This window comes from Mytilus californianus, unplaced genomic scaffold (assembly GCF_021869535.1).
Source record: "Mytilus californianus isolate M0D057914Y unplaced genomic scaffold, xbMytCali1.0.p SCAF_5, whole genome shotgun sequence".
Classification (NCBI taxonomy): Eukaryota; Metazoa; Mollusca; class Bivalvia; order Mytilida; family Mytilidae; genus Mytilus; species Mytilus californianus.
In genome coordinates, this window is record NW_026262701.1 from 67,520,567 (window position 1) to 67,543,487 (window position 22,921).

The 22,921-nt window shown below is 31.7% G+C and overlaps 1 protein-coding gene and 1 long non-coding RNA gene across 8 annotated transcripts in view; both read left to right on the forward strand.

Annotated features, from left to right (window-relative positions):
• Positions 1-16,889, forward strand: part of LOC127701278 (uncharacterized) — a 33,114-nt gene extending 16,225 nt beyond the window's left edge. For 3 of the 7 annotated variants that reach the window (XM_052205127.1, XM_052205133.1, XM_052205131.1), the window contains exons 2-7: positions 9,195-9,293; positions 9,835-10,171; positions 11,069-11,260; positions 12,405-12,697; positions 12,977-13,743; positions 15,548-16,889. In XM_052205127.1, the coding sequence (XP_052061087.1) occupies positions 9,195-9,293; positions 9,835-10,171; positions 11,069-11,260; positions 12,405-12,697; positions 12,977-13,743; positions 15,548-15,903 (2,044 nt within the window). In that variant the 3' untranslated portion in view covers positions 15,904-16,889. Of the gene's footprint in view, positions 1-4,989; positions 5,100-7,454; positions 7,613-8,630; positions 8,838-9,194; positions 9,294-9,834; positions 10,172-11,068; positions 11,261-12,404; positions 12,698-12,976; positions 13,744-15,547 lie in introns of those variants that run through there. The other 4 variants (XM_052205129.1, XM_052205128.1, XM_052205130.1 and 1 more) reach the window with 3 other exon arrangements.
• The window catches only part of LOC127701394 (uncharacterized), a 203,940-nt gene that overhangs the window by 18,746 nt on the left and 162,273 nt on the right, over positions 1-22,921 (forward strand). The gene's annotated exons all lie outside the window — the stretch shown is intronic.

Consider the following 22,921-nt stretch of genomic DNA (forward strand, 5'->3'; position numbering starts at 1 on the left):
TTTTATGTTATGTGTACTTTACTAGTGTAATTGTTCTCTAGATCTAAACGTACAATTGATAGTTCTTTTTAATTGAGGTTCGTGATGATGGTGTTTCGGTAGTCATGTTTTTCTCATGCGTTTCAAATCACAATTTAAATGCATTTTAAGCTATATACGACAGTAAGTGCATAACAGGATTTCCGCGTTTTTACTGGACTAATTTTTTTTTTTCGTCACCATAGTAGTTATTGTTAAACAATGTTTTTCCATTATTATTATAGTTTCTTTCTGTGACAGGGTTTGATATATTTTCTTAACAAAGACATCATAATAATAATATAATCAATTAAAAACCAGATACAAGCACTACTGCTTTTTCGAATCTGTCTTCTATTGCTTTCAGTATTTCACCAGAGAAATGAAATCGCCGGACACTTTATTTTTTCTGTTTGTTTTTGTCACTTTCATTTCTTTTGACGAATTGATGTTTTGTACTTACTATTCTATGTATATAAAAATAAGGAGATACATGCTCATAAATCTTACAGATATGAATGATCAAATCTCTTAAACGAGGGAGACTTCATTTTGACAATTGTCTGACCTCATGGACCCTTCAAACGTTTTACACAGAATGTCAAAGAAAAAAAACATGATATATATATATAGCGGCCGTATTCACGTTTTTACTCTGAATGCGTTTTAACCTGAATCTCAAAGAAACGGAAAAGACATGTTCCAATTAACTGATTAATGTCTGACTGTAGCAGCTCTTTTTACGTTTTTACCCTTAATGTCAAAGAAACGGAAAAGACATGTTCCAATGAACTGATTAATGTCTGACTATATCAGCTTTTTTACGTTTTTACCCTGAATGTCAAAGAAGCCGATGAACTGATTAATGTTTGACCATAGCAGCACTATCAACGTTTTTCCCAGAATGTCAAAGAACGGAAAAGACATGTTCCAATGAACTGATTAATGTTTTACCATAGCAGCTATATAAACGTTTTTCCCAGAATGTGAAAGAACGGATCGAAAAGACATGTTCCAATGAACTTATCAATGTCTTGGACCGTAGCGACCCAACAAACGCTTCTACCACGAATGTCAAAGAACGGAAAAGACATGTGCCAATGAACTACTGATTTATGTCTGACCGTATCGAAAATTTCCTAGAGTGTCGAAGACATGTCCCCGGTGAACTTATAAATATCTGACCATAGCGACCCTGTACATTTGTTTCTATTTATAAATAGTTGTATTAAATAATGTAGATTTAACAAATATGGGCAGGTTCATATTGAGTCAAGTAAATATATTTATTGATTTAGGGTAGGTTTTAATCGGACAAAAGGTTTCGATTGTTTGTTTTACCTCTCTTTGTAAATGATCTATAAAATAGAATCGTACAATATTGCTAATTAAAACTTCAGGAAATATCAAATTCGTCAAGGTAGGTCCTTTTTTATTTAAATTTGATATCAACTGATGAATTAAATATTACTAAATATTATATTTATAAAATAACAATAGTATGTTGCTAAACAATTAATTTAAAACAAAATATATTGAAACATAAAGTGAATACTTATCAAGAAACATTTTTTCACATGGAAAGACTATTCTCAACTCCACACATGTAAGCGAAATTCAAAGGACTATCAATCATTATTGAGTATTTATAAATATGTCTGAACAGTAACAGAAAAACAAAAGATATATATGTTGTCTTTTATGCTAATGTTTCTATCTCAGTTAACGTTTGGTCTGAAGTGAATTTTTTTTTAAATTTCAGTCCTATCATCTTGAAAAAGGTTTTTTTTAACGATGTCCCAGGATATGATCACTGCCATCAAAATTTCTAGATGTGTTCTTGTGTTTTGTTTCTCGTTTTTTTTTCCTGGCATTGTCTGGTCTTTTTCTCCACTATATGCGATAGTGCTGAGGAAAAATTATCATCGAAAAAATAAAATGTCATGCGGTGAAATTAAAATCGTGAGTTTTACAAAAGAAGTAATACGTGTTTATCAAGTTCTAGTGGTTATTTATATATATATATATATAACAAATTTGCGAAAGCAAATTTACAGATCTAACATTGTTGGGCTGATGTTTAGACGAGTTGTATATACAGAATGTACACAGCCATGTATCACCATCACTGCTGGTGATCCGATGGATAAATCTGTTGTAGAGTTGTCACTGGTTCAGACGTACTTATATATATATATATATATATATATATATATATATATATATATAGCTTCTGACAATGTCTTTACTGTCTCATTTGCATTTTGTCACGAGAGATTTTCTTGATATATGCTGGTAGTAAGTTTGGAATATCCGGTGTTGTCATCACAAAGGTCGTCAAGATTTATTATAATTATGTTTTAAAATGTTATTTGCAGTATTCGTATTTTTCAATTTGAGGTTACATACGGTATATAATGTTAATTGAATATATTTTAAGACTGAAAAATTAAACTAGGCTTTCAAAGAACTAATAATACAAGATCTCTTTAATGGTATTAGGCGGTACATACAGTAGAAACATCAAAGCAATAATCTGAAACGAGGTTTTCGACTGTTCGTTCTTTTAATCTAATAAAAAACAACAATACAAGAAGTTGTTTGTAACCTTTTGAAAGTTGATAACGAAACATTATTAGAAAAATTGGGACGACATCCAGTGTCATATGGATAAAGATCGAGGAACGTTTTTTTTTTTTTTTTTTGTTTTTTTGGTTGAGTTAATTTTGTGACATACATAGTTTTGTGTGTTTTTCATTCAGATCGTTTCACTATTCGATTTGTCATTAATGCACATTCTACATTCATGTGTGCGTTTAACTGTTATTTTCGTCATGGCTGATGAGATAAAAAAAAATGGAAATATTATTAAAATAGTAAAAGGAGCCTTGCGGAAATTTATTACTAAAGTACTTCAAGTTCAACATTGAAACAAATTGTTATGCTATTATAGTTTAAGTGATTGAATCATGATAGATAAACAATACCTTCAAAGACTAACGTAATTGTTTAAACATTCTAAAATTATTGACATTACAATTTTATGCACTTATACAAGTATTTTTGTTTAATTGAATTTTAAATGGAAAAATGATCTTCTTTTCAATAAAAATATAAAAACGAGATACTTAATGCGAAATGGAAAATAGGGGTATTCACTGAAAATGTTCCCATGAAAATATTTACTGAGTTGAAAAATAAATATTGCCAAAGATGTTTAATGGGTTTCATCCATTAAAGAAAAGGTCAAGTAATTAAATTAGAGCATCCACTTCTGTGAGAAAGGAATCATGCTCTGTTAAAATAAATACCAATTTGTGAGGGCTATTCGCAAACGAGACAGCAACCCGACAACAGCAAGTCATAATAATATTAGAAATAGACATTAAGTCTTTGATTTTCCAAGTCATTCATTCACCAATAGACTCTTGCTTTCACCATGAACTAGCTCCCTTCGCCTCTTTTCTGAACTGGTTTCGTTTTTGAACCCCTAATACATTCTTACTTTATTGGTCCGGACTACTGTTACGCGGAGTGATGGACCACGGGTAACACTTTTTACCCTAGCCATTGAGTAAAAACGGTAGTGTATTTATACTCTTCAATGAGGTTTATTATACCACAACTTAAATAATGCACTTATTAAGAATACAATGGAAGTACTTGCGTCTGCCTATTCTGAATAAATGGAGCATTTAATTCATAAATAACAAAGTTCTATTTTGAAAAGAATTCAGTTGACAACTTATGATAATTTAATTAGGCTTCGGTTTCATATTTGAAATTTAACACCCATACCACTTGTTTTTTAATTACATGAATTAGTAATTTTAACATACGATGATAATTTGATATTTTCCACTTGTTAATTTCAAGCAAAATAATACCCCCCTTACAGTTGACACTGATAGACTTCATCCAAACGAGTCTAAAGATTGTTCTCTCAGATTATTGTAGTCATTCCTTTAAATATCAAGTGTTTTATTTCATACCAATTTCTGTTTTACCAAAGTATATTTTAATCTTGATGTAATGTGTCCACAGTTCTATCCACTTACTTTCGATGTTGTTTTATTTTAACTTACAAGTACCGCACTTCTCTCAAGAATATGTTCAAGAAATATGATTTCTATTCTATATTAACGTCCACAGCGACTCTTTTCACAAAAAGTCTTACGACTAAAATTGATCGCAAGTTATACTGAAATGTGTATGACTTACGAGTATTATTACTCTTCAGATTTTTTGTGAAAAGAGTCGCTGCTCCAGTGATATTTCCGTGAGTGTAGCCATTAAGTTAGAGAATCTGAGTTCTAGTAAAAGTTTGAGGTTATTTCGGGTAAAACTAGGTGGAGATTACATTGACATTTTATCTCGAGTTAAAATATTCGAGTCAGTATTCTAATTCGAGTTAAGTTTAAATGCATTGGTTTCTCTTTAAGGTGTCTTTTATAATACTGAAATCTATTTATTCACTATTGGTTTTCCTAATATTTGGTAAAGTTTTCTTCGTGTTCGTTGAGCGCCCAGTGGCAAACGATTCATGCATATTCGGGACGAAGATGTAGTTCTGGATGTGTTCCATTCACCAAAAGTTGTATCGAGAAAAACGGTTCTAGCTGCAACTTTAGTAAGTTTCACTCTAATTTACCTTTTAATCGTATGCAAAACATTTTTTTAAAAGTCTATAAAACTGATTGTCTTTTATTTCAAACCTGCATCAAAACCATAATTATTATCATTTATCAATATTGATGTTATGAAAAAAACACCCGCTTCACCAAAATATTTAATACCTAGTTTATAACATAAAGCTATTTCAGTCATCAAGCATACAGTCTTTCATTCGTATTGAATGAAGGTATGCCTGCTTTGTAGACGTTAGTGTATTCCATTTATATGTAATAAAAGCTTTCCTTTTAATGTATATGGACCAAACAAATCTATTTGTATGTAGATTAGTGTTTAAAGAGTTTCTGTGTGAAAACTAAATTGTGCGTCAGAATAAATGTTCATTTTGACATAAGATTTTGAACGGAAATAATGTCTTTAATTGGAAAACCTAGGAAACGAGATAGAAAGTAAGTTTTTATGTACACTAGTACACTATTTACATTTGATAAAAAATCAGATGAAGCCGATTGATGCAAACTAATTTTACATTATGTTTTTTCGATTCAGATAGATAATAGAATTGCGGTTTATCATTAACATTAAAACTATATGTATTTGGAAAACATTAATTTAGAATATTCTTTTAGGCGCTACTTATTCACTAAAATATTTTTTTTCTTCATCTAAGCTGGGTTCTGTTTCATTCCGTAAGAAAAATCCTGATTTTTCCAAAGGATTTACTGTAGCGCCTCCGTTTCCTATATGTAGGAGCCCTTTTCCAACATTCAACCGAACGATATAACACGGTTCGACTACGTTGTATCTACAATGTTGGTAAGTAGATTTAGGCCTCATCAGGCTGAACCCGTTGTCGCAACTTTTTTCGTTTCTTAGTATAAAGATGCATGCACAAACAAGGTTGTTTTCCAATCAAAATTAAGATAAACAAGAGTATGCGTCATTGGACACCATGTCCCACAAACGAATAAATAAGTTCAATTTGTTGTAACCACAATTTCGTGGTAAATTACCTCAAACCAAAACGTTAACCGGATGCGGGACGAACGGACGCACACACCAGAAATAAATATGCCAACTCATATGGTAGGTTGGGCATAACCGCTTTGTGTAGCAAAATATCAATTTACTACATACATATATAAACAAACCTAATAAAACTACTGTCTTGCATCTACCATCACACACTCTTCGTGGATTGTAATTAATTGATAACTCTTTATAAATGATACATGCATTTAAGTGTAAACAATATTTTATTATGAATTATACAAATTACAATATATATTCACATTCACAAATAGGATTCAGAAATAAGCAACAAGTGCTTATGTTAATCTGTCTCCTTGTTTAATTGGATACAATATACACAAATCAATACATTTATCCTTGGACACAAAATTTTAAGAATTTTTTTTCAATGAAATATTATCATTTTCTGCAAATTAATATTAAAAGGGTTTGTTTGTGAAAATAGACATATGCTAAAATAGATATATTCTCAATTGGTATAAATACGAATTTCCCAGTGGAAAGCATAAATGTTCACATGTCGATTTGATATGAAACTATGTAAAATCAGCTTTCTTATAGAATGGTTTGTTTTTGTTGAAGTAAATATATCATTTATATTCGTTTTACAAAAACGAAGTGTTTTGATTTATTGTTTAAGTCCGTTCCCAATATTCACAGGGAAGCAAACTGTTTGGTTTGTAAGCCAACAATAGCTGTATATTTACAGCATTCATTTTGTACATAGATATTTCACTATGATCGCGTCGTTCTATGTAGGTGCATTATAAGTTAATATAGTTGTGACATTCAGAGCTTAGATCAAATCAATATAGTTTCTATGATAGTTTAAAAATGCTGAATTACTTAATAAAAGGTTGTCATAAACACATATATATTCTTTCAATCTATTTAAAAAATTGACATTGATGGTATTGTATATTCGACACGCATATAGAGGACTTCGTTTAACATATCCTTAAATTCAAATAAAAGATCGCAAGTTACGTTAATTCAGAGGTATATTGTACTAGAAAAGAAATAGTAAGATTACCGAATTAAGTTAATTCCATAATTATTGTATATAATTTCCCCAACAGCTATTTAAATCGAGTAACTTTTGTGTTGACTTGCCGTTTTTAAGTACATTTAACGACCTTAAATTGAATTTAATGGAGTTTTCATTATTATAATTAATGTTTTGAAAAAATCCGAGGGCATAAAAAGTTCAAATAAGGTTTAAAAATCAAGCAACATGTAGATAGCTTTTGACTCGCAGTCCATTTAAACAAGCCTGACACATGTACGATGGCCATAAACACCTTACTGGTGTAATAATATTTTAGACGTCTATCTTGACCAAAATTCTTTAAATCACAAGTTATAGGATAACTTTTTACATCAAACTAGGAATATTTTTAATTATTGAAATATCAAAAGGAAAGTCTTCATATTGATTTTGTTTCAAAGATCCTCATTTCTAAAGGGTTTTTTCGTAATGATCATCTTTGAGCTTTTGGGTGTTACGATTTGTCACTTGCAAAGTTGTACTTGTAAGGCTTATTCTAAAGCTTCAATAAAAAATTAGTCGCACCAAATTCAAAAAAATGTTTCTGTTTTGTAGGGAAAAAAACAAGTATGTTGTAAAAAGGTTTAAAAGAGGCTACAAAAGGGTTTCCAAATCTATAGAACATTTCCTTTTCCCTGGGGTGAAAATCTTACTAGCTACAAAGGAGCCCAATAAACCTTCGTTACAATTTTAGTAAACTCGAAGTGTACTTGCTTTGTTACAGGAATCACCAACAATGAGAATTGAAAAACAACATTCAAAATGGGGGTTTTCTTTAGAGGGTGGTGATATACGTCATACGGATGACATGTACGAAGATGATAACGCAGCAGAATGCAAAACTTCCGGTACTGTCACCCCAGTATGGGAGACAACTTTACCGTAAGCTTCTTCCTTTTAATGGGTGTGGAGGTGTTTAAATGGAACCGTTTTATCTTGCACGCTTAAGATAACAGTCACAATATTTTGGGGAGTTTTAATTGTTGCACAGCACTTCCAAATGTTTTTTGTTGCCGAAATGTTCGTCCAGAAAAAGTCGTGAAAAATTGCAATATTTTTAGTCGCATATATTATATTGGTCCGTCTCTGAACATAAAAATGTTTGTACTTTCTCAGTTCGTTTATTATATATATGCATGTGCGATAAGCTTCAGTTTTAACCTTGATATGGTTTAGACACACTGAATGTGTCACAGTTAATAAGTAAATAACCAAATGAAATAAAACACAAAAGAACATATGACCTTCAACCATACCCAAGACGCTATACAATATATCAAACTCTTAGAATCTATAACAGGTAGGAACATACTAGAACCCAATTTCCAAGATATCAGCATATTTCTATGCAATCCTTTTAACCAAGAGGTAAATGAGAATTATTTATACAGAACAACAGAACAAACGTTGAGGCTCTATGTAGCCTTAAGTAATTAATGATCAATCAATGATGGTGTGATACGACGCAAAAACAACATTCGGTTCCAGTATCAATATCTCCGATTAATTAATATTTATATTTTGCACTGATAGCAAATAAAACGTTTGATAATTGCATGTATAACGTTGTTACAACTTGCAAACTTTTCTGAATAAAAACTCGTCAACACGGGATTTAAATGGTCCATAGTTATTTGTATATCGTGAAGAAATATAAACTTGATACACTAGAAATCTTATTGAACTGAAATAAATGAATAGATTAAAAAAACGAGCTTAATAGCAATAAAAATATTATATCATGAACAAAAGTGTGGCGCACCAATGAGATCTCAGTCACGTATCTATCCAAATAATCGGCGGAGGGCAAAACAATATTACGAAATATATTTAAACAAATGCAAATTCTGGAATTACATTTGCATCTGACTAATGTTAATGCAAAGCCGACCTATAGTGGTTGGTATTGTGTTGAATTGCTATGACCACCGTCATATTAATATTTAAAGCCCAAATCAATATTTAATTTTCAAAGCTTCAAAATGATGTCATACAAATGAGATTAACGGAGATTTACTTTATATACAAAACTGACCAATATTTATATAACACTTGACAATGGTTCGTTGTGTGTGTGTGCACTTGTTTTGTGATCTATTATGTATCTGTGAGTTTTTGTTATTACATATTAAATAATTATTAGATAAAGTTGGCATAGCTGATTTACTTATAATTTAAAATATTTGAAAAGTTATGTACCTGTAGGTTTTTTTATGTCACATTGAATAATTTTATGTTAACAGTTGACATAGCTAATTACACTATAATTTAAAATATTTGAAATTTTGTCATAAACCGAATGCCCTCATTGTACGGGGATAACTATCAATTAAAGACTGTGGGGTTAAACTTAGTCTTGTTAACCATGTTTCAATTCGATTTAATGGGTATAATAGTATTACATACATATATTTTAATATCCTTTTGTAAATATAAAGATATATGATGCATTCTTTCATTACAGACCAGAAATAGACAGCAATATGAAAAATAAGCAAGTATCCAATTCCTGGAGTGTTGGAATTAATTCTACACAGAAGGATTTGTTAGATGACGATGCTCAGTAAGTGAAATATCTTTAATAATTAGATATGTAATATTTTTGTTAAAAGTATTTAAAACATTGGAGGAGTATATTTTAGCGAAATGTATATGGCTTTTGGTTTCACATAAAAATGAAAACGAGTTAGGAACATTGAATGGAATATAAATGTTCATTTGTACTTTTGTATACACGAGAAATTTTAGAATCAATCGGAAAAACCTGATGAATGTTAGATTAATTAATAAAACTGCATTTTTTTTGCATTATAATGATCTGTTAGTATCAACAGACTTACATTATCTCACAATCACGCTGGTACGGGACTTTCTGCTATGTATGTAAAGGTTGGAGACTGTTGATGTTTATAGAACATAAATTTTAACATGAAACATGTTAAGGATTGTATTTGCAGCCCCTCCCCTGGTTGTTGTTTTTCGCGTGTTTACGGCTTTAGATTGAGATTTTTTCAGTTGAAAAATGCAAGAAAAGTAAAACATAGATTGTTTTCAATGATGTTTATTTTTTTTTAAATCTAAAATATATTTGTTTTATTTTACAGCTTAAAAGTGAGCTACTCTCCTGGAAAGAAGGGAGGAAATTTTGGACTTCCACTAGGAGCTAAACTTACAGTTCCAGAAGGATTGTTTGGTAAAAAGGATTCGATATCATGCCAAGTAGCCCCACCGTCACAGAGATGGCGGCATTCTCCTGTCCTGCCATATTATGAGCACCTTACAAGTGAAATATTTATCTTAAATTCGACTATCCATCCTTTAAAGAAAAGTGTTATTGTGAGGATACCATATTATCAGATAGATTCCGAACATAACGAGATTAACGTAAAAGGGAAATGGAAAGACGAGGAGGAATGGGTCAATGTTGGCTTTCTTCACAAGGTACTATAATTAGTTATTTTACATTATAATAATATCTTTAAGATATCAAATGTATATAATATAATATTAAAATCAAATTATTTATATCATACTTAATTTTACGATAATTTTACATTTTTTAGCAACACATTTCCTTTTATGCTCTTAATCAAGTAGAATATATTGAAATAAAGGTTTGAGCAATGTTATTATACTAAAATTATACTGAAACAAATCTGAAATGACATTAAACATTTATACATTTACCAGGCAAATCTTTATTGTTTGTAAATATTTTATCATTTATTTGATTGGTTTATAAAGAAAGAGCTTGAATCCACTACATACAGAACGTGATGCAGACAATGCTTTTACAACCATATGAAACAAGAACTTCCACTTCTTTGATTTTGCAGTGTAAAACTGGCACAATGTTAATTTGAATTAAATTTTTCTGTGCTGCTTTGAAAACTTCCTACGCAAACGGAACTGTGCTACATGAATAGTTTCATATGAGTTGACACGGATTCACACGTCAATTAGTCTGCTGAGAATCAACAAGTACCTTCACCGGTTACTGTCCAAACACAAATTGGCTAGTTATGTTCAAAGATTTGCCTAGTGACTAATCTGGAACTTTTGCAGCTTAGTCCTGCATATCTGGTACTAAAGTTGAAAACCTCCATTGAGAAACAATAATTTTGAAGGTGATGTCAAGGTTTGAATGCCTAAAACCACATTTACAAATATTGAAAAGGTAATAAAGGAAATGTTGCGTATACACCAATGAGACTGCAATCCAACAAATACAATGGATTTTCTCTGCCCCTCTCTTTCTTTCAACATGATGTAAAATGACACAATGATTGTTAATTCAGTGTTGTCTGCTTTTTGATAAAAAAAAAATCTGTTTTTCAGTCGGATACCTCTTCTCCGTGCATAGAACTGGAAATCGACCGGCTGGGTGTATTTGTGGTCACCTTCACTCCAAAGAAGGAGACTTTTGAAGTTACCACCCAGGGATGTTTATATAATGCACACATGAGTAAATATATCAGTGTTCGTGTACCAAAGAAAGCTGCAGAGAAAAACTTCCAATGTGCAATACAGGTGAGAACATGCACATACGTACATACATAAAATCTTTATATTTGCAGGCCTCGCTGCGAAAATTGTTGAGGATGAAAACTTTGAAATGTTAGCTGTTTTAATAATGAATGGGCAAAACCGTTTTTGGTAAATTAAGAGGAAGATTGATCTAGACGTACAAATACAGCTGAAATTGGTTAGGGCTCTCGAATAATTTCAATTGTTTCATCTGCAGAAGGTGGAAAGTGCGATTGATACATGTAATTAGACTTTGAGAAAAGCTTTCATATAGCTATTTATATATTCCCATCAAATATAAAAATTGTTAATTTGGTATGCCTTTACTTTTCCAATCCGTTATATACTCAAAAAATGATAAATATAATTTAAAATCAAGAGATACTTCAAAATATGCTGAATTCGTCATGGTGTGTTGACATGGTTACTTTGAGATCAATTTTCATATGTGAACTTTGTTTTTATTTTCTTAACTACTTTGACTTTATAGTCATGTTATCGTGGAAACTTTAAAATGTGCAAATTGGGTCTTATTGCCCTTACTCCTTTCAACAGTTCTTGTCACTTGATTAAAATAGTCTTTAGAAGGAGGAAAAATTGAAAGAACACATATTTCCATTTTTATATTTTATTTCGTGGTAAAATTCACATTACAATCCAAATAGAAATACCCCTCCCCTCCTTAAACACATAAAAAGACAAAGATCGACAAATTAGACATTTTTGTGAGATAATCAACTGTAGTCATACCCTACACGTTAACCCAGACTTGTTTTTGATCTATAAAAGAGGGGCGAAGGATACCAGAGGGACAGTCAAACTCATAGATCGAAAATAAACTGACAACGCCATGGCTAAAAAATAAAAAGACAAATAGACAAATAATAGAAAACAAAAGACTAACAACACGAATCCCACCAAAAACCGGGGGTGATCTCAGGTACTCCGGAAGGGTAAGCAGATCCTGCTCCACATGTGGCACCCGTCTTGTTGCTCATGTTATTACAAATCCGGTAAATAGTCTAATTCGGTAGGTCACATTCGTGGTGAAAAAGGAAGTGGATTGTAATTACGACATAAGGAACATATCCGATATCATCTGTGAAACGGTTATTCCATAACTTGATTCTATTATTTTTATTTGTAGATAACTCCAATTACCGAAGAGAAGGTTAAACTAGCAAAGGAGTTCTATCCATTTGAAACCTCAGAATTAGAAAATGTTTCAGAAATAATCGACTTAATTCCTAATTTTCAATGTACATTCAGACGAGCAGTTAGCGTTAAACTGCCACTCCCCGCCAATGTTGAGGTTGAAAATGAAAGCGCCAACTCTGATATAGCAGTATTAGCGAAGTTGGAATCTGGATGGGAATTGGTAGATACAAAATACAGATTCACAAGAACCACAGTAACTTGCGATGTCAAAAATCTTACAAGGTATGGGGAAAGGGATAATAAAATAATGTAATCTACATTGTATAATAAAATAATGTAATCTACATTGTATAATAAAATAATGTAATCTACATTGTATAATAAAATCCATTCCAATACCAATACATCAGTTGCATATTTTCGTGAATAACTAACCTGAATTAAGCTAACTGAATTTGATAAATGTATGTCAGCTTATTAAAATCGGATATAAAGCCTTTAAGCTTTTTTGCAAAACCAAATTTGAAAAATAGTCCTTAAATAGTTGAAATTTGTTTTCAGATTTTGTGTAGTTAAATCGAAACCAGACAGGAAGAAGAGAATGGCCGCGGCAGTCAGTATTCTGGAAGGTCGATGTGAAATGGAAAAGGGCGAGGTTATGGCATTTATAAATTTCCAAGAAAAAACATGGTTTCTGGTGCTGGAATGTTTCCCTAAAAATAAATTAGACAGTAAAATTGCTGAAATGAAAGAAAAAGGTTTTCGGCATTTTAAAAAGGAGATAAGCAAACCGGAAGAACCGGTTGATAATAAACAACACTTCCGAAGACCGCCACCTATCAAAACCAAATCTCAAAATGTACCAGCAGAATTCGAAATATTTGATGGACTGAAATGGACATTTAATGTTTCTGATGATCTCAAGGCCAATTTAGATAGTGACTATATGGAAAACAAAGACCTTCAATATTATAAACATTTACCGGAAAGTTTACGCAAATTTGTTATAGAACCCAAAACTACGGAGGAACGAACACTTATAGGTGCAATAAATCTGACGCCAGTCGGTATAAATGATCAAAAAGTCAGAGAGGCTTCAACAATGGCGTTAAGAATAGAAGTCGACGAGGAAACGGTAAAAGCATACTTCCATGAGGAGATTATTCCAGAAGAACCTGAAGTAAAGAAAGAAAAACCGAATTTAGATTTGTTGAGGACACCCGAGATCAAAGTTGATAAACCTACAACACCTTTTACACCAAAGTTTAAACCACTACCACCTAGTGTTATGGAGCGATTGATGAGAACAAGCCGACCACAGATAATCAGTAAGAACTTTGCTTTCTTTTATTTTAAGACGAATGAATCCGTTATTTAAATATTTCTGAACTAGGCTTCTATTATCTTTATCCTTTTATAATATTAGTTTAAAATAAAAGATCTCCCATTTCTTAATGACAGATACAACATACCCAGTTCGTAAGACTGTAGTGTTTCCTATGCAGGGTATTTTACGTGTTCAGTGTGCATAAAAGAACCTGTGGGGTATGCGCCAATAACGACATGATACACCTGAAACGACACCGATCTTTACTACTTTTTTTCTTATTGATATCGATTTCATGAATTTAAATCAACTCTAATACTGTTTTCAATATTAGTCCATTGTTAAAGAAGAAAAACTTTTTGTCGCTATTCTAGAATCTCCGACACAAAGTATTTGCGAAAAGAGCAATGTATTACAGATTAATTAGCCATTTCAAACATCAATAAAGTTTATATTTTACATTAATGTAGTCGAAATAGCATTGCTAAAGACATTAAGTTTACATATCTTTTTAAATTATACAATTGAAAACGTTTTTGTAGGTCGGAGATTAGGTAAATTGTTAAATTAGCTGCCAGAGAAATTTTAATTTAGGAGCTTACTCTTCATATCAGTTATAAAATATGCATGTGTGTTATATATTTTTTAGCATTGTTTTTCAATCTTTTATTTCTTTAATGAATGCCTTTTTATTTCACTTTTTCGAATTGAAATGTAAGCACCAAAGTTAAAGGACAGACGTCGTCAATGAAAACCGTATAAAGAAGTTTTGCTTAAAACATTTATTTGATATATCACATATGTTATATAACCTTTATTTAGATGATTTTATATTGCAACATAAGGACACTTACGCATGTTTATAGTCACGACACACATTATAAATTGAAATTTGAGACAGTTTGCTTTGTATACTCCCAACGACATAATGTTTAACTACGTTCATTCTTGTATTACATATCAACTTACAAAAGTGCATGTTATTGCATGTAAAAGTATATTATTGCGTAGATGTATTATGCATTATCTTAAATTATTTGTTTATTTTTTATTACAAGTCTATATAAATTTCAAGATTTTAAATAACCTTGACATACTAGTAGTGTGAGGATAGCAAAAGAAAACAAATTTGGAAATCTGTGTGGTGCATTTCAATGATCATGGTCGCTTTTGTCACTGCTAACTCATATATTAAGATTGGCACAATTTAATATTTTCATTCAGTTTTGTCAATTTTCTTTAGATATAAGTTAACATACATGTAGAAGATTTAAATAACTTTTTTGTCTGTCGATTATTTATCTCCAAATTTAATTTATACCTCTTTTATATATTTCAAAAATGTCAATGCACTTTGCAAATAAAAGTTAAATGAAAAGAAATATGTACATGTAGCAAGGTCGGTATGTTGATTGATATTTTACCATAAAAAACCTTATTTATTATCATTATTTCTATTATTATCTTTTTGTATGAAATTTTGAACCGTCCGCATTTGTACAGTTCATAAGCTTCAAATCTGCTAAATTGTATAAAAAAAAAACAGGGGGGAAATAAGTTAACCTGTACAATTATGTACACAATGTATACGAAAAATATGCAAATGCAAAGGTTGTTATAAAAACATAAGTCGAAATACGCCATGGCCGAAAGAAAAAAAATATTGACAAACATAACACAGAAAGCTAATGATTAAGCAACACGATCCCTAATAAAAACGACTATCCACCAATCAATTCACTAAACATCGTCTAATCATATTTAAAAAATAACGTTAAATATAAACATACATTCATGTATTTCAGTTGAAAGAGAATCAAAGGCTATTACAGGCAAGAGTCTTCGCAATTTATCTAAATACGTCCCGGAAGGATTGACCCTAGCCGTTCACCTTGACCTTCCAGACAGTACTATTACTGGCATAGGTTTCGATGCAATTTCCAATGGGTTGTCTATGGCAGACGTTACCTACAAAATCTTATTATACTGGAAACGAACAAGAAAAGACAAAAAAGACCTTGCAGTTGAAATGTTAGCGGGTGCGTTGAGAGAAATGGGCAGAGTTGAGGCAGCACATGTTGTACAAGAGTGTCACAAAGACAGCAAAGAAGTGACACCGGAAATATTTTCACAACTTCTATCTAAAATGGCAGTGTCTTAAAGAAATGTTTGTTTAAGTTGTGTACTTTTTTCATGCATTTATGTTTACTGGTATCTGAATCAAAGAAAGGATGAACCATAGTTTGGCTCCATTTGATATATAACATTTAACAAATCGGTTGACAACATTTTTTCGAGACCACAGAGGGTAAATGGTCGAAAAGTAAGCATTTTAAAATGGTGTTTTGCCTTTTAGAGACTATTAAACTAAATGTAAAGGGCGATAAGGCAAAAAAGTTTAACATACCAATTTTTTAATGTATTTATTTAAACTATAGGAAATATTCTACTAAATACAAAATGAACAATCGCTATGTTTGATTAAATAAAATCATAAATAAAAGTGTGGATGACCATTTCCTAGATTATAGATATTGCGGTAATCTAAAAATTTATTAGAACAGAGAGGAGACTGAGGTCGATATATTATTTGGGAAATATTCGAATGGATTCTCAAATTTCCCTATTCATAAATAAAAAAATAGCATCAAAGTTTATCTTGGTCCATAGGCATTTATATACGATAAATGGATCAAATAGATAGGATTGATCTATGTACGATGTGTAAATAATCATCATGTGTATACATTATTTGTTCATTAGTCGCAAATTTCATGCTCTAAAAATAAAACAAAAACCGAAATATATAATTGGTTACTATAAGTGTACTTTTTATAAATTTTAAGGTGTAATTTTTAAAGTGCCCAGTAACACGTACCAGTGATGTCCTCCGGATGGCGGTTTTGTAATTTCGATGAAACGGATAATAGAGAGACAATTTCCTGTAATCAATTAATTAATAAAGTATACTTTTAAGTGCATATTTTATTTGTGTATATGTTACTTCTGAATGCTTCAATTTATTTGTGTAAAACTGCGCTGATTGATATTAAAGATATTTGAATGCAATAATTAATATTGTGTATGCTATTGTCAAGTATTGTGATTCAGATACATTAATCTGTGATAATAAATTGTTTTATTTTTCTTTGTTTTATTTTCTTAGTTAATCATTTAAAGTGTAACAAACAAGGATAATGTATGGGTGTACATGAACACGACATTATTTTAAAATCAAACATTTTCAAAACGAAACAGGAAAATGGCCGAAGGTAGATATGCTATAATTCAAATGGAATGAACTGAGTTATTACTATTATTACCGATTTTGTTATGTTCCTGGTTTAAATTTTACACACTCTGGAAACGATGTCCTCTATGAAATGTGCCTTCGCGCTCTCGGTGTACTATGACTTCCATTTTGGAACACCAAGGGTAAAGCAAATGCTAAAAGACCCAAAACAGATTTTTTTCATAACACCTTTAAAAGTCAAATAAAAATTAATGTTGAAAAAAAAATTGAATCGTATAACACATACATAAGGCATATGTTCAGAACGTTTCTATCGTATGACGCAGCACATAGGTTTAATTGTATACCTTTGAAATCGTATGACAAATCACATTGGCTAATATGTATAACTTTGACATCGTATGACACATTAGATAGGCTAATATTATGTTGTACTGTTCCATCACTGTCCCAGGTTGAGGGGGGCAGCAAACTAGCTTAACCCCGCCACATTCTGTGCCAAGTCGGGAGCTTGTAATTCAGTAGTTGTCGTTCGTTGCTGTATATCATATTTGTTTTTCGTTCATTAATTTGTACATCAGGCCAGTAGTTTTTTTGTTTGAATTAACTGTTTTACATTTGTCATTTCCATGCTTACTCTGCGGTATAGGTTTTGTTCATTGTTGAAGTCCGTACGGTGACCTATAGTTGTTAACTTCTATGTCATTTGGTCTCTGATGGAGAGTTAGTTGTCTCATTGGCAATCATACCACATCTTACTTTTATAATATACACGACACATCACATAAGCTTACATGTATGTCTTTGGAATCTTATGACAAGTAATTATGCGTTGCAAGAGTTGTCGACCCATCTGGTCTCATTCGGATGCTGAACAAGTTTTATTGTCAAAAATAAAGGAAAAATGTACAAGTCTTTCAGGTGACATAATGAACGATTGTTTTACAATAGATTTAATAACAATAAAAAATAAATCTTAAGATTTGCACGGAATCCCGCGTGTGGCACCGTTAAAGTCCACAATTCCTCTAAAGTCCACAACACCGCTAAAGTCCACAACAATTTTCCGCTAAAGTCCACAACGCCGTTAAAGTCCACAAACTTTCCGCTAAAGTCCACAAAATGACCTCCGCTAAAGTCCACAAAAAAACACCGTTAAAGTCCACAATAACAAGTTCCGCTAAAGTCCACAAAAAAGCATCGTTAAAGTCCACACATTTTTTTTTTATTATCAAAAGATCAATTCGCTTTTTTTTACTCCCGATAGTATATATAGATCTAATAAAAAGCATGGACTTTTGTTCTTGGAAAGTATTTCTTATCAGCTTGAATTATATTTTTGATAAATGAAAAGATTATAGTATCTGCTTTTGATCCCCATAAATTTGATCTTTGTATTGCGATTTTCTATCAATCAAACAGACAACATTTCTGAAAAGTTATCTAGCTATGGTGCTCTTTTTATTCTTTAGTAAACATTTGTTCATCCACAAGAAACTCCAACATAGCGTTCTCTTTATGTATATGCTGGAGACACTGACATAATTTGGAGCCTATATTTGACATTTAAATTTTCTTTGCAAATATCTATAAAACATAAGAATGATTTCCATTCAGTGTCTGTTAGGCTCCACAGCAGCCAAAACGGTCCGTAAATCTCAAAAATAGACTTTGAACCATAATGTTCTTGTTTGAAATCAAAATAATGATAAAGAATTCCACACATTCATGCATTTTGTGGTGCTCAGCAGATTTTCATCACTCATTGGTTTGCATGTTTGTTTTGTTTTCAAAAAGGAAAATGTATTTGTTTCAGAATGAAAGATGAATTGAATAAATTATACGCGGATGCGGTTCTGTATTGTGTATTACCATTGATCATCATGATGAGTACAAGTATAAAAGATTTTATTTCAACAGTGCTACCTGTATATATGTTCCAGACAATATGAGTATTTGGACCGTATAAGTATACTCGAACGTATGCTCGTACCGTATGAGTACACTCGTACGGTCTAGTACGAGCTCGACCATACACGTGCATTTGTCAAATTTACCCCAAGATTCAAAAATGAAATTAAAACTTTAACTAAATACAAAAGTGACGCTACATTGTAACTTTATGAGTTAATCTCCTGTATTAAGTATGAAATTGAGTTCAAATGCTCATTGAAATTGAAGTTATTGGAAGTACATACATGTATATTTTGGAAGATAAGTTTTAGAGCATTTAGGAACGTTACTTCAAAAACCGTCAAGCCAGTAAAATTTAATGGTCAGAAGGATTTGTGACCTACAATTTGTTGTTATATATATCATGAAAATTTACGTTTTTTTCATAAAAAATATTAAGGGACTATTTCATGTAAGATTTTAATCAAAATTGGTACCAATATAAGAAGAACTCTCATATGTTTTTTTGTTTATTTGGTAATATATTTATTTTGAAGCGTTAATTATCAATTTCTGATGATATAACACAAAGTTTACATATTATCCAAAATTTTGATTTGCATCAGGAGAAAAACATAAATTACCAAAGAAAATTATGACCAAATAAACAAATAAAATTATATATTCAGACAATTCTGCGTCTTTCAACAAATGGTTTGTGAAAATCCAACTGTAAATGCCGTCAAATGTTTTGGAATTTTTTTTTATTTGATTTTTACATTCACTTGCCGATTTATTTGTGTGTTGAGAAATCCAGAACTAATAAAAATATGTGTATATGAGCATTGGAGGGTGTGGATATAGGATAAAGGCAATAGGAACGTTTATTTTGCATTGAGCCCGAACACCAACAATTGTGGAACTATCCTATAGTCATGATGATTTATAAAATATACGTCACATCAAAGTTCACGGTATCGCTTTCAGAGTTAATTTCCTTTCTTTATTCTCTTTTTTAAGATACTTTTTTAGTATTTTTAAAAGGCTAAATGGAGGACTAGTATGAAATTTTGAGCTGAAACTTTTACGAATTATATACTATCAAGGAATGTTTCTGTTCTCATCAATACAATTTTATTGGTTACTGCAGAACAGATTTAGCGTTTTGTGAGTTTATACATATTAATCTTTGACTAATTTTGCATGTAATTAAAACACTTTACTAAGTTAAACAACTAGTGTATGTATATTTTTGTGTGCCCCATTTATGGGCATTATGTTTTCTGGTATGTGCGTCCGTTCGTTCGTTCGTCCGTCCGTCCGTCTGTCCGTTCGTCCGTCCGTCTGTCCCGCTTCAGGTTAAAGTTTTTGGTCGAGGTAGTTTTTGATGAAGTTGAAGTCCAATCAACTTGAAACTTAGTACACATGTTCTCTATGATATGATCTTTCTAATTGTAATGCCAAATTAGAGTGTTTATCCCATTTTCACGGTCCACTGAACATAGAAATTGATAGTGCGGATGGGGCATCCGTGTACTATGGACACATTCTTGTTTTTTTGTTATAGTTATTCACCAAGCAAGTCGGTATATATATATTTATTCTGCACGGCTCGGGTGACCCTAATTAACCGACGTAGGAGTTCGGGTAAAAGGGTCATCCCGAGCCGTGCAGATTAAACCATATACACCGATTTGATTGGCGAATAACTGTTTTAACACATTACGTCATCAATTTACGTGAACATTTTGGAAATATGCGGACGATATTCCGCAATCCACGGCTCCTAGGAAAGTTTCTTGTAGGGCAAAGAAAGGGGGAAATACGCTGTAATGCAGTTAAAGGTTGGTAAGTATTAAATAATTAACATTTTTTTTATATTTAGGCTTTTTCCTAAATTGTTACATTTTTTTGGAGAATTGCAGTTTGATGTAAGATTGTTTTTCATCGTTTCTGTTAAAGGAGTATGCTCAGTAAGACCCCTTTTTGGCCCCAAAATATAGCAGTTTTACAAAATTGTTAAAATGTAAACGATAGCTATTTATTGGAAAGTAGAATACTTCTGTTACGTAAATATGGGCTGTTTTTGACAATACAATGCACATGTATCGGGTACTAGCATCATTAAGTTATGCTTAATTACTGAAATCTTCAAAATTTTAGCATTTTGGTTAATTTTGAGACGGTTTCCGTCTGAAATGGAAGTGGCCGCATTTGTGTTCATTCTTAATATTTAAATGTAAGTTGTATTTGATGATAATACATAACATATATAAAAGTTGAGAATGAACACGGATGCGGCCACCTTCATTTTTGACAAAACCCATCTGAAAAGTGACATATTATGGCATATTTGATAGATTTTCATATTAAAGCTTGAACTTGAGCCTCTTTAATGACTAAATCAGTTCAAATCTTTCACATAAACTAATTGAATCGACTGAAGTAGACACTTAAGTGTTTAAAAAGTGTCCAAAATCTTTCATCAGATGAACCTGAATTTTGAGGTCAAAATCGGCCCTTACCGGACCTACTCCTTTATTCACAATTTTTATATAAATTAGTGACGATTTAAAAATTGACATATTGTGTAAACACCTTTTTTTTTAAAACTATACTACATGTTGCCCTTCAGTAGTCATTAGTTTGTTTTTTGTCGTTTGATTACTGTCTTATTGACGTATAACCTACATCTCCTCAGTTTTAGTTCAGTTTGCTACATACCTTTTAAATCGGTGTATGAAAAATCATAACTGAACGGGTTATTGGGTATAGATTAATTGCCTTTCTTTCCCTCAATAATATGCGTAGAAGAAGATGAACCGAGGAGAAATGTACCTTAATTCAAAATATTGAGTAAACAGAAAAAAAATGTTTCATTTTTCAATCTTTGACTTTCCCTCCCCCCTTTATTTTGTGTCTACTGAATTCATTTTTGAAGACATGTCGCATCTTAACAATTGATCGGCAGCTCATTCCCCCTCCCACGCTGTTTTGGTACAAACTTAAAAATTATCCTCATTAAATTCGATCGCAAAATAGTCACTAAAAAGGTATACATATCTAAATAATCGTAATACATTCATTCCATGGAACACAGAGTTTATTTAATTTGATATTCTAAAATACACTTTTTTTGGCAGAAATTACAAAATATAATTATTAAGTAAACTGGTTTGACTGTGAAACACCCATTTAAGATTTACATTGTACACAAAATATTATAAAATAGATATTTTTTTTAATTTTATGGAATCAAGTTCCATCCCTTTCAAAATCCAGGGTCCGCCTTAGCTGTGCATTATCCAGATTATAGCACAGTAAGAACAAAGAGATTGTACCCATGTCATGTGTTAACGAAAATAGTACACAGAACATAGTACGGAATAAGTAAACAGTCATTATGAAATATAAGGAGATGTGGTATGATTGCCAATGGGACAACTCTTCACCAAAGTTCAAATGAAGTGAGTGTAAGGAATTAGACAACAATATGTTGTTTTAGATAAAGGAGTGCAGAACAATAAAGAAGTAGTTAATAAGGATTGGAGTCGAACCCTCTTGTTTCGAGCGGGGTTCATCGAATTTACAACCTCGGTGTTGACATCCTAGTGATTACTGTAGATACAATACTTCTTAGATCGATCGGCAAACCAGGCCTCGGAAATTATTTAACTGATAGAAAAATATGTGGTAAGATTGCCGATGAGATTATTCTCTACCAGAGAATTTAACAACTATTATAGATCACCGTACGGCCCTCAATAATGAGCACAATCGATACCTCACAATAAGCTTTAAAAGGCCCGAAATAAACGGAAAAAAAGGTTAAACAATTCAAACGAAAAAAGTAACGGCCTGATTTTTTTCCGTAACAATAAACGGGAAAATAATATGATATACAGCAACAAACGACAGCCAACGAATTACAGGTCCATAACAGAATGTGACGAAGTTAAACACTTTGCTGGCGCCAAACCCTTCCCTAACCTGGAACAGTGATGAAACAGTACAACACATACACTTTTGTGCG